The 16,876-nt window shown below is 42.9% G+C and overlaps 1 protein-coding gene across 1 annotated transcript in view; it reads left to right on the top strand.

The window, feature by feature from the left end:
- The first annotated feature begins 2,428 nt into the window (after window positions 1-2,428).
- LOC140204661 (uncharacterized) overlaps window positions 2,429-16,876 on the top strand; it is a 99,769-nt gene continuing 85,321 nt past the window's right edge. The window contains exons 1-2 of the mRNA XM_072271354.1: window positions 2,429-2,610; window positions 11,739-13,800. Of these exons, the coding sequence (XP_072127455.1) occupies window positions 12,250-13,800 (1,551 nt within the window). The 5' untranslated portion in view covers window positions 2,429-2,610; window positions 11,739-12,249. The remainder of the gene's footprint in view (window positions 2,611-11,738; window positions 13,801-16,876) is intronic.

The following is a 16,876-nucleotide window of genomic DNA, read 5'->3' as shown; positions in this document are numbered from 1 at the left end:
AGTGCAAACAGACAAAAGAACAGAAAAAATTAAAATTATAGTCAAGTCTGCAGAAAAATATCTTGGGATTACAGGGCTTAGGTGGGAAGCAGTCAAAGAAATGCTGAATGGAGGATCAAACAGTTTACAGGCAGGAGAGGAGGGATATTAATGGCAGTATATATATTACAAGGGAATGCAAGGAGTCTTATTGCAAATGGTCAAGAATTAACGAAATATGTATCAGAACTTAAAGAAAAACTTCAGATTTTATGTATACAAGAAACATGATTGAAACCCAGGGTAAAAGTGCAGAACTCCAACAACAAATAGAGGTACTCAAAAAGAACAACTGAAAGTTGGAAAAGAGATTGGATGAAACAGTACTGCATTTAAAGGAGACAGTTTCTGAAAAGGATGCTTGTTGTCAAAAATTCAGTGACTTGGAAAACAGATAAAACAATGGAGGAAATTGGTCAGTTATAAAAGGAAAAAGGAATTGTTGCAAAGTGAATTATTTACATTCGGATTATTAAACAAAAACATGGAAACAAATTTAAAAGTTAAGCATGCGATAAATAATAATAAGATTTTAGTCTTACAAATGATGCAATGTCTTACAATCAATGTAATTGAGGTGATGCAATTACTTGAAAACCATGTGATTAAAAATTAGGGAGAACAGCAGTTTGCGACACTGCTCTCTAATAGGCACATACAGCATTTGCAAGAGGAATTTCAATTACAGAGTGAAACAAATAGAGATTTGCAGGTGGAACTAGGTTGTCTAAAATGGGTTGGAAGGAGATTGAAAATGGAGGAACTTATTACAAAATTACAAAAGGAAAAGGTATTGTGGTAAAGTGAAGTATCTACATTCAGGTTATAAAATGAAATCATGGAAGTAAATGAAGAAGAACGGCAAGATCTCAGTAAACAACGAAAGACTATGATTCAAGAAAAGGAAAACTTGGAAAAAGCAGATAGACTTGAAAAACAGCAATTTTAAATGTTAAGCATGCAAAAATTAATATTCTTAGACAAGAAGCTTTTAGATTTAACAGATATAAAACAGGAGAGATTCTGCAGGTGCTGGAAGAATAGTTGATATTGAATATACTGTTCTACCACGTATTCATAGACTTCAGGGTGTTTGACAGAATCTGGCATGATGCCTTATGGGCCACCATGAAGAAATTCACCATGGGGCAGAAGCTGGTTCATACAATCCATCAGCTTTATGCCAAGGTAACCAGTGCAGTGCTCGCTCAGGGCACCATTGGGGAGTGGTTCCATACCTCTGTTGGAGTCCGTCAGGACTGCCTCCTCTCCCCCACTCTCTTCAACATCTTACTTGAACGAATTATGAGTGTTGCCCTTGAAGATCATGTGGGCACAATCAGCATCGGAGGGAGGAACATCACAAACCTAAGATTTGCTGACGTCATTGATGGACTTGCAGGAAAAGAGGACGAACTGGCCAACCTGGTCAGGCATCCTGACAGAGCCTCCACAAATGGAAATAAGTACCGAGAAAACCAAGCTCATGGCAAATGCCAATGGTGCCATCACAACAGACATCTCAGTCTATGGTCAGAAACTTGAGACAGTACAGCAGTTCAAATACCTGGGGGCAATCATCAGTGATGAAGGATCAAGACCAAAGTCCTGGCAAGAACCACACAATGACTGCACTATCCAAACTCAAGACAATATGGAGGGACAGTAACATCACCATGAAGTACAACATCAGACTCCTGCGTGCATTGGTATTCTCCATCTTCCTGTACGCATGTGAGACGTGGACCCTCACAGCAGAGCTACAAAGGAAGATACAGGCATTGGAAATGAGATGCTATCACAACATCTTGAGTATCTCATACTTGGACCACATCACAAACGAGCAGGTCCGCAAGACCATCCAGCACCACATTGGCCCCCATGAAGACCTTCTCACAACCGCGAAGAAAGCTGAGATGGTACGGCCACGTAACAAGATCCAGTGGCCTTGCAAAGACCGTTCTACAAGGAACTGTGGAGGGGAAAAGAAGGAGAGGTAGACAGAGGAATAGATGGACGGACAACATTAAAGAATGGACAGGGAAAACATTTGCGATGACCCAGGCACTGGCACACAACCGCGACAGATGAAACAGACTGGTGCAAAGCTCGTCATGACCGCACCCCGACGACTCCACCACGAGTTAAGCGCCAAGGAAGGAAGAAAGGATACTATTTATGCCAGCTTGCTGCGTTAAAGTAACGCTGAGTTTTCTACATAAAAACATTGACTGTGTTTGAGGCATGTGGCGTGGAACTGATGCTTATAAAAGCGTTCTTAAAGGCACTTTAAACCTCTATTTCAGAGTTCCACATCCACGACCCGGCGATGGAGTGCGCATGCGTAACGGGAGCGCAGTTCCGGGAAATCGCGCATGCGCTCGGTGGACAAAGGGCTCTGGAAGAACGGGTCTTTGGGTGGGAGGGAGAAGGTTTCATTTCCATTGGCGTCTGCATCTTGATGCAGGAGCATTTGTGACCCCGCATCTTGGGATAGTGCCAGTCTTTTTTTCTCTCTCTCTTAAGCGGGCCTTGAGGAGTTTGCGGCTGATGAACGAAGGTGCTGGCGTGGTAAGTGTCGGTACAGAGGCCTAAACGCAGTAGCAAGTAAAAGAAAGGTAGGGTTAATCGGAGCGGTCAATTGTCAGAGTGTGCCAGTATTAGAGTGGGAAAGCCTTGGCTCAACAGGCAGAAGAACAAGTAAGAAGAGGTAAAGTTTCTCTCCTATTCACTAAAGTTTTGTTTTTTTTAGTACAGTGTAGTCAGGATGCAATACTGCACCGGAAGTGGATTAAGCAGTCAATGCAGGGTTTCCCTGTGACCATGCCTCTCATTAACAAGTATACCTCTTTAGATAGTGCTGGTGGGGGGGTAATGACTCATCAGGCCACAGCAACAGCAGCCAGACTAGTGGCACTGTGGCCTCCTCAGGCTCAGTCAGGAAGGGTAGTGCAGTAGTGATGGGGGACTTGATAGTTAGGGGCTGGACAGGAGATTTTGTGGCTGCAAATGAGACACCAGAATGGTGGGTTGCCTCCTGGGTACTAGACTCCAGGATGTAGTGGAGTTGCTGAAGAATACTCAAGGGGGAGGGTAAACAGCCAGAGGTTGTGGTGTGTATTGGCACCAATGACATAGGCATAAAAGGAGAAGAGGTCCTATGTAGTGAGTATTGAGAGTTGTGAAAGAGGCTGAAGAGAAGGACCTCAAAGGTAATAATCTCCGGATTACTCTTAGTGCCACGGGCTGGTGATAGCACAGATGACTAAGTGGCTGAGGAGATGGTGTAGGGAGCAATATTTCAAGCTCTTGGATCACTAACCTTTTCTGGGGAAGGGATGACCTGTACAAGAGGGATGGGTTGCACTGGAACTGGAAGGGAACCAATATCCTAGCTGGGGGTTTGCTAATGCTACTCAGGAAGATTTAAACTAGTTTGGCAGGGGGCTGGGAACATGATCACTATGTCAGTAAGTGAAGAATTGATCGGACAGGAAGATAGATATCAGAGAAAGTACTGATAGGCAAAATTTTCACGTGGGGGTTGTTTGTGTGATTTGTTTTTCTTTTGGAGAGGGTTGATATTTTCCTTTCTTTGTTTCATGGCTGTCTGGAGAAATCAAATCTCAGAGATGTATACTGCATACTTTGATAATAAATGTACCTTTAAAATAACAAGTATGATGGGGCGGATAGTTTAAAGTATGTGTATTTTAATGCTCGGAGTATTATGGATAAGAGTGTTAAACTTAACAGCATGCATCAGTACATGGAACTACAATGTTGTGGCTATTGCAGGGATTTGGTTGAGAGAGGGGCAGAGGAATGTACCAGGATTTTGAACTTTTAGAAAAGATAGAGAAAGAGGTAAGGGTGGAGGGGGGTGGAGGGAGTTGCGCTACTAATTAGGGACAATATCACAGCTGTACTCAGGTGAGACATAATAGAGGGTTCAGACGTAGTCCATTTGAAAAGAACTTGAAAAATTGGAAGGGTGCAATAGGATTGTACGACAGACCTAATATCCACCAGGCCATTGAGAAACAGATATTAAACAGATTAATGACGTGTAAAAAAAAAGGTAAAATGGGTTGTTATCATGGGGTATTTCGATCCCCTCCCTAATATAAACTGGGACCTTTTTAGTGCAAGGAGTTTAGATGGGGCAGAATTTGTCAGGCGTATCCAGGGAGGTTTCTTAAATCAATACATGGATGGTCGAATGAGCGGAGGAGCAGTACTAGACCTGCCCAGATGACTGATCTTTCAGTTGGTGAACAATTAAGAAACTGTGACCACAACTCCCTAACTTTCAGGATAGCTCTAGGTTAGCATTGTACAGTCCTTGCGGGAGAGTTTTAAATAGGAGTAGGGCAAATTACGAGGGCATTAGGCAGGAACTTGAGTTAATTGGGAACATCTTTTCTCTGGCAAGTCCACATCAGACATGTGGAGGGTGCTTAAAGATCAATTGCACAGAGTACAGGAAAGGTATGTTCCTGTTAGAAGATAAGAGAACCTTTGATGTCCAGAGAGGTGATTAATTATGTTCTATACTAGTCAAATTTAAGAGACTACTACACAGGTATATGGAGGAATTTAAGGTGGGGGGTTATAAAGAAGGCAGGGTTTAAGGGTCGGCACAACATTGTGGGCCGAAGGGCCTGTACTGTGCTGTACTATTCTATGTTCTAATTAAAAACGAAAGAAAAGTTTGTAAAGCTTGGAAGTTGGAATTAAGTGGAGCACTCAGAATCGGGTGTATTTTCACCAGCACGTGAGATGAAATTTGTTAACTTAGCAGCAGTTCAATGCAATACAGAAGAGAAAAAAAATTAAAATAATAAATACGTAAATCAATTGCAGTATACGTATATTGAATAGATTTAAAAATGAGCAAAAAACTGAAATACTGTATATTTTTTTTAAAAAGTGAGGTAGTGTCCAAGGGTTCAATGTCCATTTAGGAATCGGATGGTAGACGGGAAGAAGCTGTTTCTGAACTGACATATAAATAAGCCAGGAAAGAAATAAAGAAAGAAATTAGCAAGGGCCATGAAAAGTCCTTGGCAAGTAGGATTGTGAATCCTAAGGCGTTCCATACGTACGTAGAACAAGAGCAAGAGGATAACTGTAAAAGAGGGTGGCACTACTCAAGGGTAAAGAGGGGAACATTTGTTTGGAATGTGAGTGAGGTCCTTAATGAGTATTTTATTCCATTACTTACCAAGGAAAATGACGTGGAGGACCAAGAGATTAATGCTGAATATATAAATATATTAGTGTTTATGCGGTCAAGGAGGAGGAAGTGTTGGGTCTCCTGATGGGTATTAAGATGGCAAACAAGAAAATCTGCAGATGCTGGAAATCCAAGCAACACGCGCAAAATGCTGGAGGAACTCAACATCCATACAGTACAGTCGATGTTCCTGGCCAAATCCAGAACTAAGTACAGTCGACATTTCTGGCAGGACCGGAGAAGATTTAAAAGGTGGGGGGAGGGGAGAGAAAAGCACCAGGTGATAGGTGAAACCTGGAAGGGGAGGGATGAAGTAAAGAGCTCGGCATTTGATTGGTGAAAGAGACAGAAGGCCATGGAAGAAGAAAAAATGGGGAGGAGATGAGGTGAGAGAGGGAAAAAGGAATGGGAAATGGAGTGGGGTGGGGGCATTACCAATAGTTTGAGAAATCAATGCTCATGATGTCAGATTGGAGCTAGCCAAACGGATGTTCCCAATTAACTCTTGGTTCCTGCCTAATGCCCTCATAATTTGTCCTACTCCATCCTAAGCGTGGCCTCATCATGACAGTGGAGGAGGCCAGGGATGGACATGTCGGAATGGGAAGTAAAATTGAAATAGGTGGCCACTGGGAGATCCTGCTTGTTCTAGTGGACGGAGCATAAATGCTCAGCGAAGCAGTCTCCCAGTCTACGCGGGTCTCACCGATATACAGGAGGCCATGCCGGGAGCACCAGATGAAGTATAGTATTTGACCCCAAAAGACTCTCAGATGAAGTGTTGCCTCACCTGGAAGGACTGTTTAGGGCCCTGGATGATAGTGAGGGAGGAGGTGTAGGGGCAGGTGTAGCACTTGTTCCGCTTGCAAGGATAAGTGCCAGAAGGGAGCTCAGTGGGGAGGGTTGCGTGGACGAGGAGTTGCGTAGGGAACAATCCCGCCAGAAAGTGGCGGGGGGGGAGCAAAAGATGTGCTTGGTGGTGGGATCCTGTTGGAGGTGGCGGAAGTTTCGGAGAATTGTGTGCTGGATGCAGAGGCTGGTGAGGTGATAGGTGTGGGCAAGAGGAATCAGGTTACAGAGGGCGATGAGAGACTAGATGGCTAGGGCCTTGACCAGTATCTCTGTCCTCTCTGGGCACAGGCAGAGGCCCAGAGGACTGGCAAGTGGCTAATACTGTACCTTACTTAAGAAGGGATTAAGGGAAAATCCTGGGACCTATAGATCAGTGAGTCTTGCGTCAGTTGTAGGCAAATTGCTGAAGAAAATTCTTAGGGATAGGATATATGAACATTTGGAACCCAGTGGCTGGCTTGGAGGGCAAGTTGTGCCTTACCAAGTAACTTGTTTTTATTAGATTAGATTAGACTTTTTGACAAGGTGATGAGTGAGATTGAAGAAGGGAGAGCAGTGGATGTTGCCTATATGGATCTTAAATAAGGCATTTGACAAAGTCCCCCATGGGCTGCTAATCCAGAAGATTAGGGTGCATAGGGTCCACGGTGAATTGGCTGTTTGGATTCAGGACTGGCTTGTGCATAAGACAGAGGGTAGTGGTTGGAGGGACATTCGAGTTGGAGGTCTGTAATCAGTTGTACTCTGCTGGTTGTGATGTATACTGTATAAATGACCTGGATGAAAATGTAGATATGTGAGTTAGTAAGTTTAGACCATAAGACTTAGGAACAGGATTAGGCCATTTGGCCCATCGAGTGTGCTCTGCCACTACATCATGGCTGATCCATTTACCTTCTCAGCCCCAATCTCCTGCCTTTTCCCCATATCCCTTCATTTCCTAACTCTTCATAATCTCTGCCTTAGTTATACCCAATGATTTGGCCTCCACTGCAGCACGTGGCAATGAATTCCACAGATTCAGCCCGCTCTGGCTAAAGAAATTATTCGTCTCTGTTCTAAAAGGACACAGCACTATTCTGAGACTGTGTCCTCTGGTTTTAGACTCTCCCACCATTGGAAACATCCTGTCCACATCCATTTTTATTTAGGCCTTTTATCACTTGATAAGTTTCAATTAGGTTGCTCCTCATTCTTCTAAATTCTAGTGAATACAGGCCCAGAACCTTCAAAAGCTTTTTGTATGACAAGCTATTCAATCCCAGAATCATTTTAAACTCTCAATACTCCAAGTGAGGCCTCAGCAGAACTTCATAAAACCTCAATATTACATCTTTGCTTTTGTATTCTGGTCATTGGAATGAGTGCTGACATCACATTTGCCTTCCTCACTGCTGACTCAACCTGCAAATTAACCTTAAGGACTCCCAAGTGCCTTTGTACCTCTGATTTTTGAATTTTCTTTCCATGTACTAAATAGTCTACTCTTTTATTTCTTCTCCAAAGTGCATGACCATACACTTCCCAATGCTGGATTCCACCTGCCACTTCTTTGCCCATTCTCCAAGTCAGTCTAAGTCCTTCTTTAGCCTCTCTCCTCAAAACTACCTGCCCCTCCCTCTATCTTCATATCGACGCGAACCTGTCCACAAATCTCACAGTTCCATCATCCAAGTTATTGATATATAACATAAAAAGTAGTGGTCCCAACACAGATCCTTGTGGAACACCATTAATCACTGCAGTCAACCAGAAAGGGCGTCCTTTAATTCCACTGTTTGCGTCCTGTCTATCAGCTACTGCTTTACCAATGCTAGTATCTTTCCTATAATACTATGGGCTGTTAATTTGTTAAGCAGCCTTGTGTGGCATCCTGTCAAAGGCCTCTTAAAATCCAAGTATACAACATCCACCGATTCTCCTGGTCTAAACAGCTTGAATTCCAACATTTGTCAGTCAAGATTTTCCTTGAAGGAAAACCATGCTGAGTATGGCCTATTTTATCATGTGCCTCCAAGAACCCTAAACCACATCCTTCACAATTTACTTCAACATCTTCCCAACCACTGAGATCAGAGTATCTGGTCTACTCTTTTTTCTGCTTCTCTTCTTTGAAGAGTGGGTGACATTTGCAATTTTCTGTTGCTCCGGAACCATGCCAGCATCAATTGATTCTTGAAAAATCATTACTAATGCCTTTACAATCTCTTCAGCCACTTCTTTCAGAATCCTGGGGTGTTTATTATCTGGTCCATGTGACCTTCCACCTTTAGACCTTTCAGTTTCCCAAGAACCTTCTCCTAGGTAATGGCAACTTCACACACTTTTGCTCTCTAACACACTCAAACTTCCAGCATACTATTCCACTGTGAAGGCTGATGCAAAATGCTTTTTAAGTTCATATGCCATTTCCTTGTCCCATTACTACTATTTCCCAGCAGTCTGATATCCACTCTTGCCTCTTGTACACTTTATGTATCTGAAGAAAGTTTTGGTATCCTCTTTAATATTATTGGCTAGTTTTCTTTCATATTTCATCTTTTCCTCAATGAATTTTTTGAACCTTTCTGTTGGTTTTTAAAAGGCTTCAAAATCCTCAACTTCCCACTATTTTTTGCGCTACTCTTTGGTGTTTATGCTGGCTTTGATTTCTCATGCTAGCCATGGCTTTATCATCTTGCCTTTAGAATACTACTACTTTAAGATGTATACATCCTGCACCTTCCAATTTGCTTCCAGAAACTCCCGCTTATGCTGCTCTGTTGTCATCCCTGCCAGTGTTCATTTCCAATCAATTTTGACCAGCTTCTCGCTTGTGCCACTGCAATTCCCTTTCCTTCACTGTAATACTGATACATCTGATTTTTCAAATTTCAGGATGAATTCTATGATATTTTGATCACTTACCCTAACGTTTCCTTTACCTTAGGCTCCCTAATCAGCTCTGGTTTATTGCACAATACCCAAGCCAGAACAGCTAATCCCCTAGTGGGCTCAACCATGAGCTATTCTAAAAAGCCATCTTGTAGACATTCTATAAATTCACCCTCTTGGGATCCAGCACCAGCCTGATTTTCTCAATATACCTGCATAAAATCTCCCATGACTAGTGCTACATTTGCACTTTTGACATGCATTTTCTATCTCCTGTTGTAACTTGTAGACCACATCCTTGCTCCTGTTTGGGTTCTGCATATAATTCGGATCAGGGTTATTTTACCGTTACTGTTCCTTAGCTCTACCCACAATGATTCACCTTCTGACCCAATGTCACCTCTTTCTGATGATTTGATTTCATCTTTTATCAACAGAGCCACACCACCCCATCTGCATATCTGCTTGTCCTTTCAGTACAAAGTGTATCCTTGGACATTAAGTTCCCAGTCACAATTCAATGATACCCACAATGTCATACAAGTTCTGTATATTCTGTATACCTGGTTCTGTATATTGCATGTATTCAAATACAACACATTCAGTCCTGTATTCACACTTTTTAATTTTTTTGCCTTTTGCATTGCGACATAGCCATCTCACTACATACCGCCTCTGTAAACCTCAATTCTCAGCATTATCACTCTGGTTCCCATCCCCCTGTCAAACTAGCTCACACTCTCCCGAAGAACTCCAGTAAACCTGCCCACATGGATATTGGTTCCCCTTGGGTTCAAGTGTGACCCTTCACTTTTGTACTGTAGGTCATATCTTCCCCAGAAAAAATCCCAGTGATTCATTAATCTGAACCCCTGACCCCTGCACCAGTTCCACAGCCACACATTCACCTGCCAAGTCGTCCCATTCTTGCTGTTGCTGGCAAATGGCATGGGCACCAATCAAGAGATTACTTTCTGTGGATCTCTTGTTCTTCAGCTTTCTACCTAGCTCCCTAATATCTCTCCAGACCCCCTCACCTTTTTTAACTATGTCATTGGTTTGTGCATGATACCTAGATTGGTGGAGTTGCGCATAGTATCAAATACAGGCAAAAAATACAGTACCTTATAGATCAGTTGCAGATATGGCTAGAGAATTGGCAGATGGAGTTTAAGCCAGATAAATATGAGACGTTGCAAGACCCTTAACAGTGTTGCTGAGTAGAGTTCTTGGGGTCCAAGTTCATAACTCTTTGAACGTGGCTATGCAGGTCGATACAGTGGTTACAAAGGCTTATGGAAAGCTTGCTTTTATTTGTTGAGGCATTGAATTCAAAAGTCAAAGGTTGTGTTGTGATTTTTTGGAACTGGTTAGGATGTTGAGACTTTGAGGGTGCAGAAGAGGTTTACCAGGATATTGCTTGGCTTAGAGAGCATGAGAGGGTTGACAAGCTTGGGGTGTATTCTCTGGAGTGGCAGAGGCTGAGATCTGTTAGAGATTTGTAATATTATTTGGGGATAGATAGATTAGATAGTGAGTATCTGTTTTCCTCAGTAGAAATGTCTAATACCAGAGGGCATGCATTGAATGTGAGAGAGGATGAAAGGGGATGCAAGGAGTAAGTTTTTTTTTTACTGAGCATTGAATGCCTGGAATAGTATGGTGGTAAAGGCAAATGCATTGGAGGCTTTTAGGAGTTGTTTAGAGAGGCAGGTGAATATGAGGAAGATGGAGGGATATGGGCTTTTGTGCAGGTAGGAAGGATTAGCTTTTGGGTTTTTTGAATTTAATTTTTAGCTGATTTGACACAACACTGAGTTGTGCACAACATGTTCTATGTCCTGTGGTGCATGTACATCGTTGGGACCATGATGGGGATCTCATTGGGGATTAGTAGGTATACAGACAGCCATGAGTAACACTTCCACACCCTGCCCAGCTTCAGTTAACTAAATCAGATAATATCACTGGCATATGTCACAAAATTTGTTGTTATTCAGAAGCAGTACATTGCAAAACATAATAAAAATGTGAATTATAGTAGTGTATATAATCATAAAAAAACAGTAGTGAGGTAGTGTTCCTGGGTTTAATGTCCCTTCAAATATAAGATGGCAGAGGAGAAGAAGCTGTTCCTGAATCATTCAGTGGATGCTTTCTGGCTCCTGTACCTCCTACCTGATGGTAGCAATGAGAGGAGGGAATGCCCTGCGTAATGAGGGCCCTTCATAATGGATGCTGCCTTTTTGAAGATGCCCTCGATGCTGGTGAGGCTAGTGCCCATGTTGGAACTGCCTTTGGTGATTAGGAACTCAGAACAAAGATAAACTTCTGAGTTAATCTTGTGATGAAGAGTCTACCTTCCAGGACTGAATGGGAAAAATGAACAAAATCCTTCCATCGGCTTCAATTCTTGAGAAAATTGCCTTCATTTTATCTGCTCTTGTTTTCGGATAGAAATGCCCAGAATATGTTTTGTCCCATTCTCTCTGGGTACATAATAATAACAAACATATTTGTCCTGGGTAACAAGTGACCTGGGGCTTTCACACACAAATGTGCCACACTCCAATGAGAAAGACTACTGTACTCCATATTCATTGGTATTTCCACTGATGAATTAATTACCATCAATCACCTGATCTTGGGGAGGGGTCAGAACTCTTTGTACCACTGTGGGACATGACTAGAACTTGAAATAATACTAATGCTCCATCTAATTTTTTTTCCACAGCTGTGTGAACCAACAGTTGGTCTGAGCAAGAAATTTTTACACGGCCTGAAGACTGTGCAGCACTTTAAATTAACATTATATAAATGAAAATCCAGCTACAAGGCAACAAAGGCTATCTACGTGGGAGTATTTCCATTACCGTGTAGCCATGCAGCCATGCACCTTGTTGACCCTAGGAGATGAAGTATTTCATCCCAGCAGGAAAGCTGTTTTGTGTCTGAAATGAAGTTTTCTGTTGTAATCCAGTGAAATCCCCTGGAACCGGGGTGCTGAGAACACGCCAGCATTTGTTCACGAGAGATCAGTCCTTCAACTGCATTGATTTACTATGCCTGACATCTGACTTGATGAATTGATAGAGAAATGTGGGAAAGAATTCACTCACTCATCCCACTTGCAGACACACACGAGTTCACACTGAGGAGAGGTTGTTCACCTGTTCTGAGTGTGGGAAGGGATTAGCTTGGGCATACAGCCTACAGAACACATCAAATCAGTTAACACTGCAGAGATGCCATTCACCTGCTCAGACTGTGGGAAGGGATTTCCTCAGTCTTCTCAACTGAAGGTACATCAGCAGATTCACATTGGGAAGAAGCCATTCACCTGTTCAGAATGTGGGATGACCTTCACTACCTCATCCAGACTACTAAGACACCAGCAAGTTCACACTGGGGAGAGGCCGTTCACCTGTTCAGTGTGTGGGAAGGGATTCACTCGGTTATCCAGCCTACAGACACACCAAACAGTTCACACTGGGGAGAAGCCGTTCACCTGTTCAGACTGTGGGAAGGGATTTGCTCAGTCATCTCACCTACAGACACACCAGGCAGTTCACACTGGGGAGAGGCCTTTCACTTGCTCAAATTGTGGGAAACGATTTACTCGGTCATCTGAGCTACTGGCACACCAATCAGTTCACACTGGGGAGAGGCCTTTCATCTGCTTGGACTGTGGGAAGGGATTCACTTGGTCATCTCAACTTAAAGTACATCAGCGAATTCACACTGGGGAGAAGCCATTCACCTGTTCAGACTGTGGGAAAGGATTTATTCGGTCATCTGACCTACTGGCTCACCAGTCCATTCACACTGGGGAGAGGCCATTCACCTGCTCAGATTGTGGGATGGGATTTACTTACTTATCCAAACTGCAGAGACACCAACGAGTTCACACTGGTGAGAGGCCATTCACCTGTTCTCTGTGTGGGAAGGGATTCACTCGACTATCCAGCCTACAGATACACCAGTCAGTTCACACTGGGGAGAGGCCGTTCACCTGTCCAGAATGTGGGAAGGGATTCAGTCAGTCATCCCATCTACAGAGACACCTGTTAGTTCATACTGGGGAGAAGCCGTACACCTGTCCAGACTGTGGGAAGGGATTTGCTTCATCATCTGAATTGATGGTACACCAACGAATTCACACTGAGGAGAGGCCATTCACCTGTTCAGATTGTGGGAAAGGATTTACTCGGTCATCTGACCTACTAGCACACCAGCGAGTTCACACTGGGGTGAGGCCATTCACTTGCTCAGACTGTGGGAAGGGTTTCACTCAGTCATCTCAGCTGAAGGTACATCAGCGAGTTCACACTGGGGAGAGGCCATTCACCTGTTCATTCTGTGGGAAGGGATTCACTCGGTCATCTCACCTATATACACACCAGTCAGTTCACACTGGGGAGAGGCCGTTCACCTGCTCAGACTGTGGGAAGGGATTCACTCACTCATCCAACCTACAGAGACACCAGCGAGTTCACACGGGAGAGAGGCCATTCACCTGTTCTGTGTGCTGGAAAGAATTCACTCGATTATCCAGTTTGCAGACACACCAGTCAGTTCACAGTGGGGAGATGCTGTTCACCTGCTCAAACTGTGGGAAGGGATTTGCTCAATCATCCCAACTGCAGACACACCAGGCAGTTCACAGTGGGGAGATGCTGTTCACCCTCTCAGACTGTGGGAAGGCATTCACTCAGTCATATGCCCTGCAGACAAGCCAGTCAGTTCATATTGGGAGAAACCATTGTGGGAAGAGTTTCACTCAGTTATCTAGCCTTGTGACACATGACTGAGTTCACAGTGGAAAAGGTTTAAATGAGCTGCACGCAGGATATTTAACCTTCATTGCTGGCTGGCAGGCTGAAAGGTGACTGTTGGTGTCAAACTCTGAAAATATTGCTGCATCACATCCAGTTCTGCAGTTTTCAGTTTCACTTGCTGAAATTCACCTTTATTCAGACTGGAGTTTAATATTCTGGATCTGTGACTAATAAATCAGTTTTAAACTCTTGTCTCTGGTGCATAGTGTATTTAAAACACATCCTGTGTTTAGGGGGGAGTCAACTCAACCAAGCAAAGGTAGCGTGCAGTCAGACTGTCAGGAAGGGCAGGCAGATGATGATAAAATTACATTAGGGATGCAGAATCAAAAAGGGTAGCAAAAGAAGAAATCAAGGTGTTGTATCTCAATGCATAGAGTATAAGAAATGGGGTGGATGAGCTTGTTGCACTATTAGAGATTGTCAGCTATAATGTGGCAATCACTGAATCATGATTCAAGGATAGTTGTGGTTGGAAGCTGAATGTTCAAGGATACGTGTATCGGAGAGAGAAGAAGTTAGGCAGAGTGGGTGGCATGGCTCTGCTGGTAAAGAATGACATCAAATCAGTAGAAAGATGTGGCAGGATTGGAAGGATGTTGAATCCTTGTGGGTGGAGTTAAACTGCAAGGGTAAAAGGATATACAGGCCTCCCAACAGTAGCTGGGAATGTGGACCACAGACTACAACGGGAAACACAAAAGGGCAATGTTATGATAGTCATGGGAGATATTAACATGCAGGTCGATTGCGAAATCTCGAGTGAGTTTGTTGAATGCCTACAAGATAGCTTTTTAGAACAGTTTGTCATTGAGCCTACTAGGAGATCAGCTATGCTGGATTTGGTGTTATGTAATGAACTGGAGGTGATCAGGGAGCTTAAGGTAAAATGACCTTTAGGAGACAGTAATCACAATATGATTGAGTTCAACTTGAGGTTTGATAGGAAGAAAGTAAAGTCTGATGTAGCAGTATTTCAGTGGAGTAAAGGAAATTTCCATGGTATAAGAGGAGGAATTGGCCAAAGTAAAGTGGAAGGATATGCTGGCAGGGATGACAACAGAACATCGATGGTGTGAGTTTCTGGGGAAAAAATGAGGAAGATGGAGGATAGATATATTCCAAAAAGGAAGAAATACTCTAATGGCAAAATAGTACAACCATGGCTGATAAGGGAAGTCAAAGTGAATGTAAACGTAAAAGGGCATAGAACAAAGCAAAATTTCGTGGGCAGATAGAGGATTGGGAAACTTTTAAAAACCTACGGAGAGCAACTAAAAGAATCATTAGGAGGGAAAGATGAAATATGAAAGCAAGCTAGCAGACTATCAAAGTGAATAGTAAAAGTTTTTTCAAGTATATAAATGAAGGAGAAATGAGGGTGAACATGGGATCATTAGAAAATTATGCCAGAGAAATAATAACGGGGTACAAGGATATGACAGATGAATTAAGTGGGTATTTTGCATTTGTCTTTACTTTGGAAGACAATAGCAGTGTGCCAGACGCTGAAGGGTGTGAGGGAAGAGAAGTGAGTGAGTTGCTGTTACAAGGGAGAACATGCTCAAAAAGCTGAAAGACCTAACGGTACGTAAGTCACCCTCACCAGATGAACTGCACCCCAGGGTTCTGAAAGAGCGGTAGAGATTGTGGAAGTATTAATACGGCTCATTCAAAAATAATTGGATAGGTTCCAGTGACGTCATCGTTCGGAATGGTAGCTTAAATCAACAGCTCCTCCGGAGAAACGCATCTTTTGCTCCGTTAATCCATCAAATTTAAGATCTTTCGAAAATATCTGAATTGATAAGGGGGTCAAGAATGGAGATTTAAAAAGCACCACTGCGGAGCCTATGGAAGAGACAGGTACAGCGTGCGGCTTTCCTACACGTGCGCACGATGGCGAGGCTGATACGGGGCCTCGTTCAGGCGAAGTGGCAAATATGTTAAGGATTCTGCAAGATTTAAGGGAAGTCCAAAAAGATATAAAACAGCAACTCAATGATATAAAGTCAGAGCTCGCCAACGTCAATCAGAAAATAGCGGTGGCAGAGACTCAAATTGAGAAGGTGGAAGATCGTGTTTGACAAACCTCATTGAATTTTTTGATGAGGTTACTAGGAAAGTTGACGAAGGTAAAGCGGTGGGTGTTGTCTATATAGACTTCAGTAAGGCCTTTGACAAGGTTCCACACGGAAGGTTAGTTAGGAAGGTTCAATCGTTAGGCATTAATATCGAAATAGTAAAATGGATTCAGCAGTGGCTGGATGGGAAATGCCAGAGAGTACTGTTAGATAACTGTGTGTCAGATTGGAGGACGGTATCTAGCGGTGTGCCTCAGGGATCTGTACTGGGCCCAATGTTGTTTGTCATATATATTAATGATCTGGATGACGGGGTGGTAAATTGGATTAGTAAGTATGCAGATGATACTAAGATAGGTGGCGTTGTGGATAATGAAGTAGGTTTTCAAAGCTTGCAGAGAGATTTTAGGCCAGTTAGAAGAGTGGGCTGAAAGATGGCAGATTGAGTTTAATGCTGAAAAATGTGAGGTGCTACATTTTGGTAGGACTAATCAAAATAGAACATACATGGTAAATGGTAGGGCATTGAAGAATGCAGTAGAGCAGAAGTTTCTAGGAATAATGGTGCATAGTTCCCTGAAAGTGGAATCTCATGTGGATAGGGTGGTGAAGAAAGCTTTTGGTATGCTGCCCTTTAGTAATCAGAGCATTGAGTATAGGAGTTGGAGTTGGAATGTTGAAATTGTATAAGGCATTGGTGAGGCCAAGTGTGGAGTACTGTGTACAGTTCTGGTCCCCGAATTATAGGAAATATGTCAATAAAATTGAGAGAGTACAGAGGAGATTTACTAAAATGTTGCCTGGACTTCATCTCCTAAATTACAGAGAAAGCTTGAAAAAGTTAGGTCTTTATTCTTTGAAGAGTAGAAGGTTGAGGGGGACTTAATAGAAGTATTTAAAATTATGAGGGGGATAGATAGAATTGACGTGGATAGGCCTTTTCCATTGAG

The sequence above is a fragment of the Mobula birostris genome, chromosome 11 (genome assembly GCF_030028105.1).
Source record: "Mobula birostris isolate sMobBir1 chromosome 11, sMobBir1.hap1, whole genome shotgun sequence".
In the NCBI taxonomy this organism is placed as follows: domain Eukaryota; kingdom Metazoa; phylum Chordata; class Chondrichthyes; order Myliobatiformes; family Myliobatidae; genus Mobula; species Mobula birostris.
Note: the sequence above shows the minus strand (reverse complement) of the source record. Positions and strands in the feature narration are given on the sequence as shown.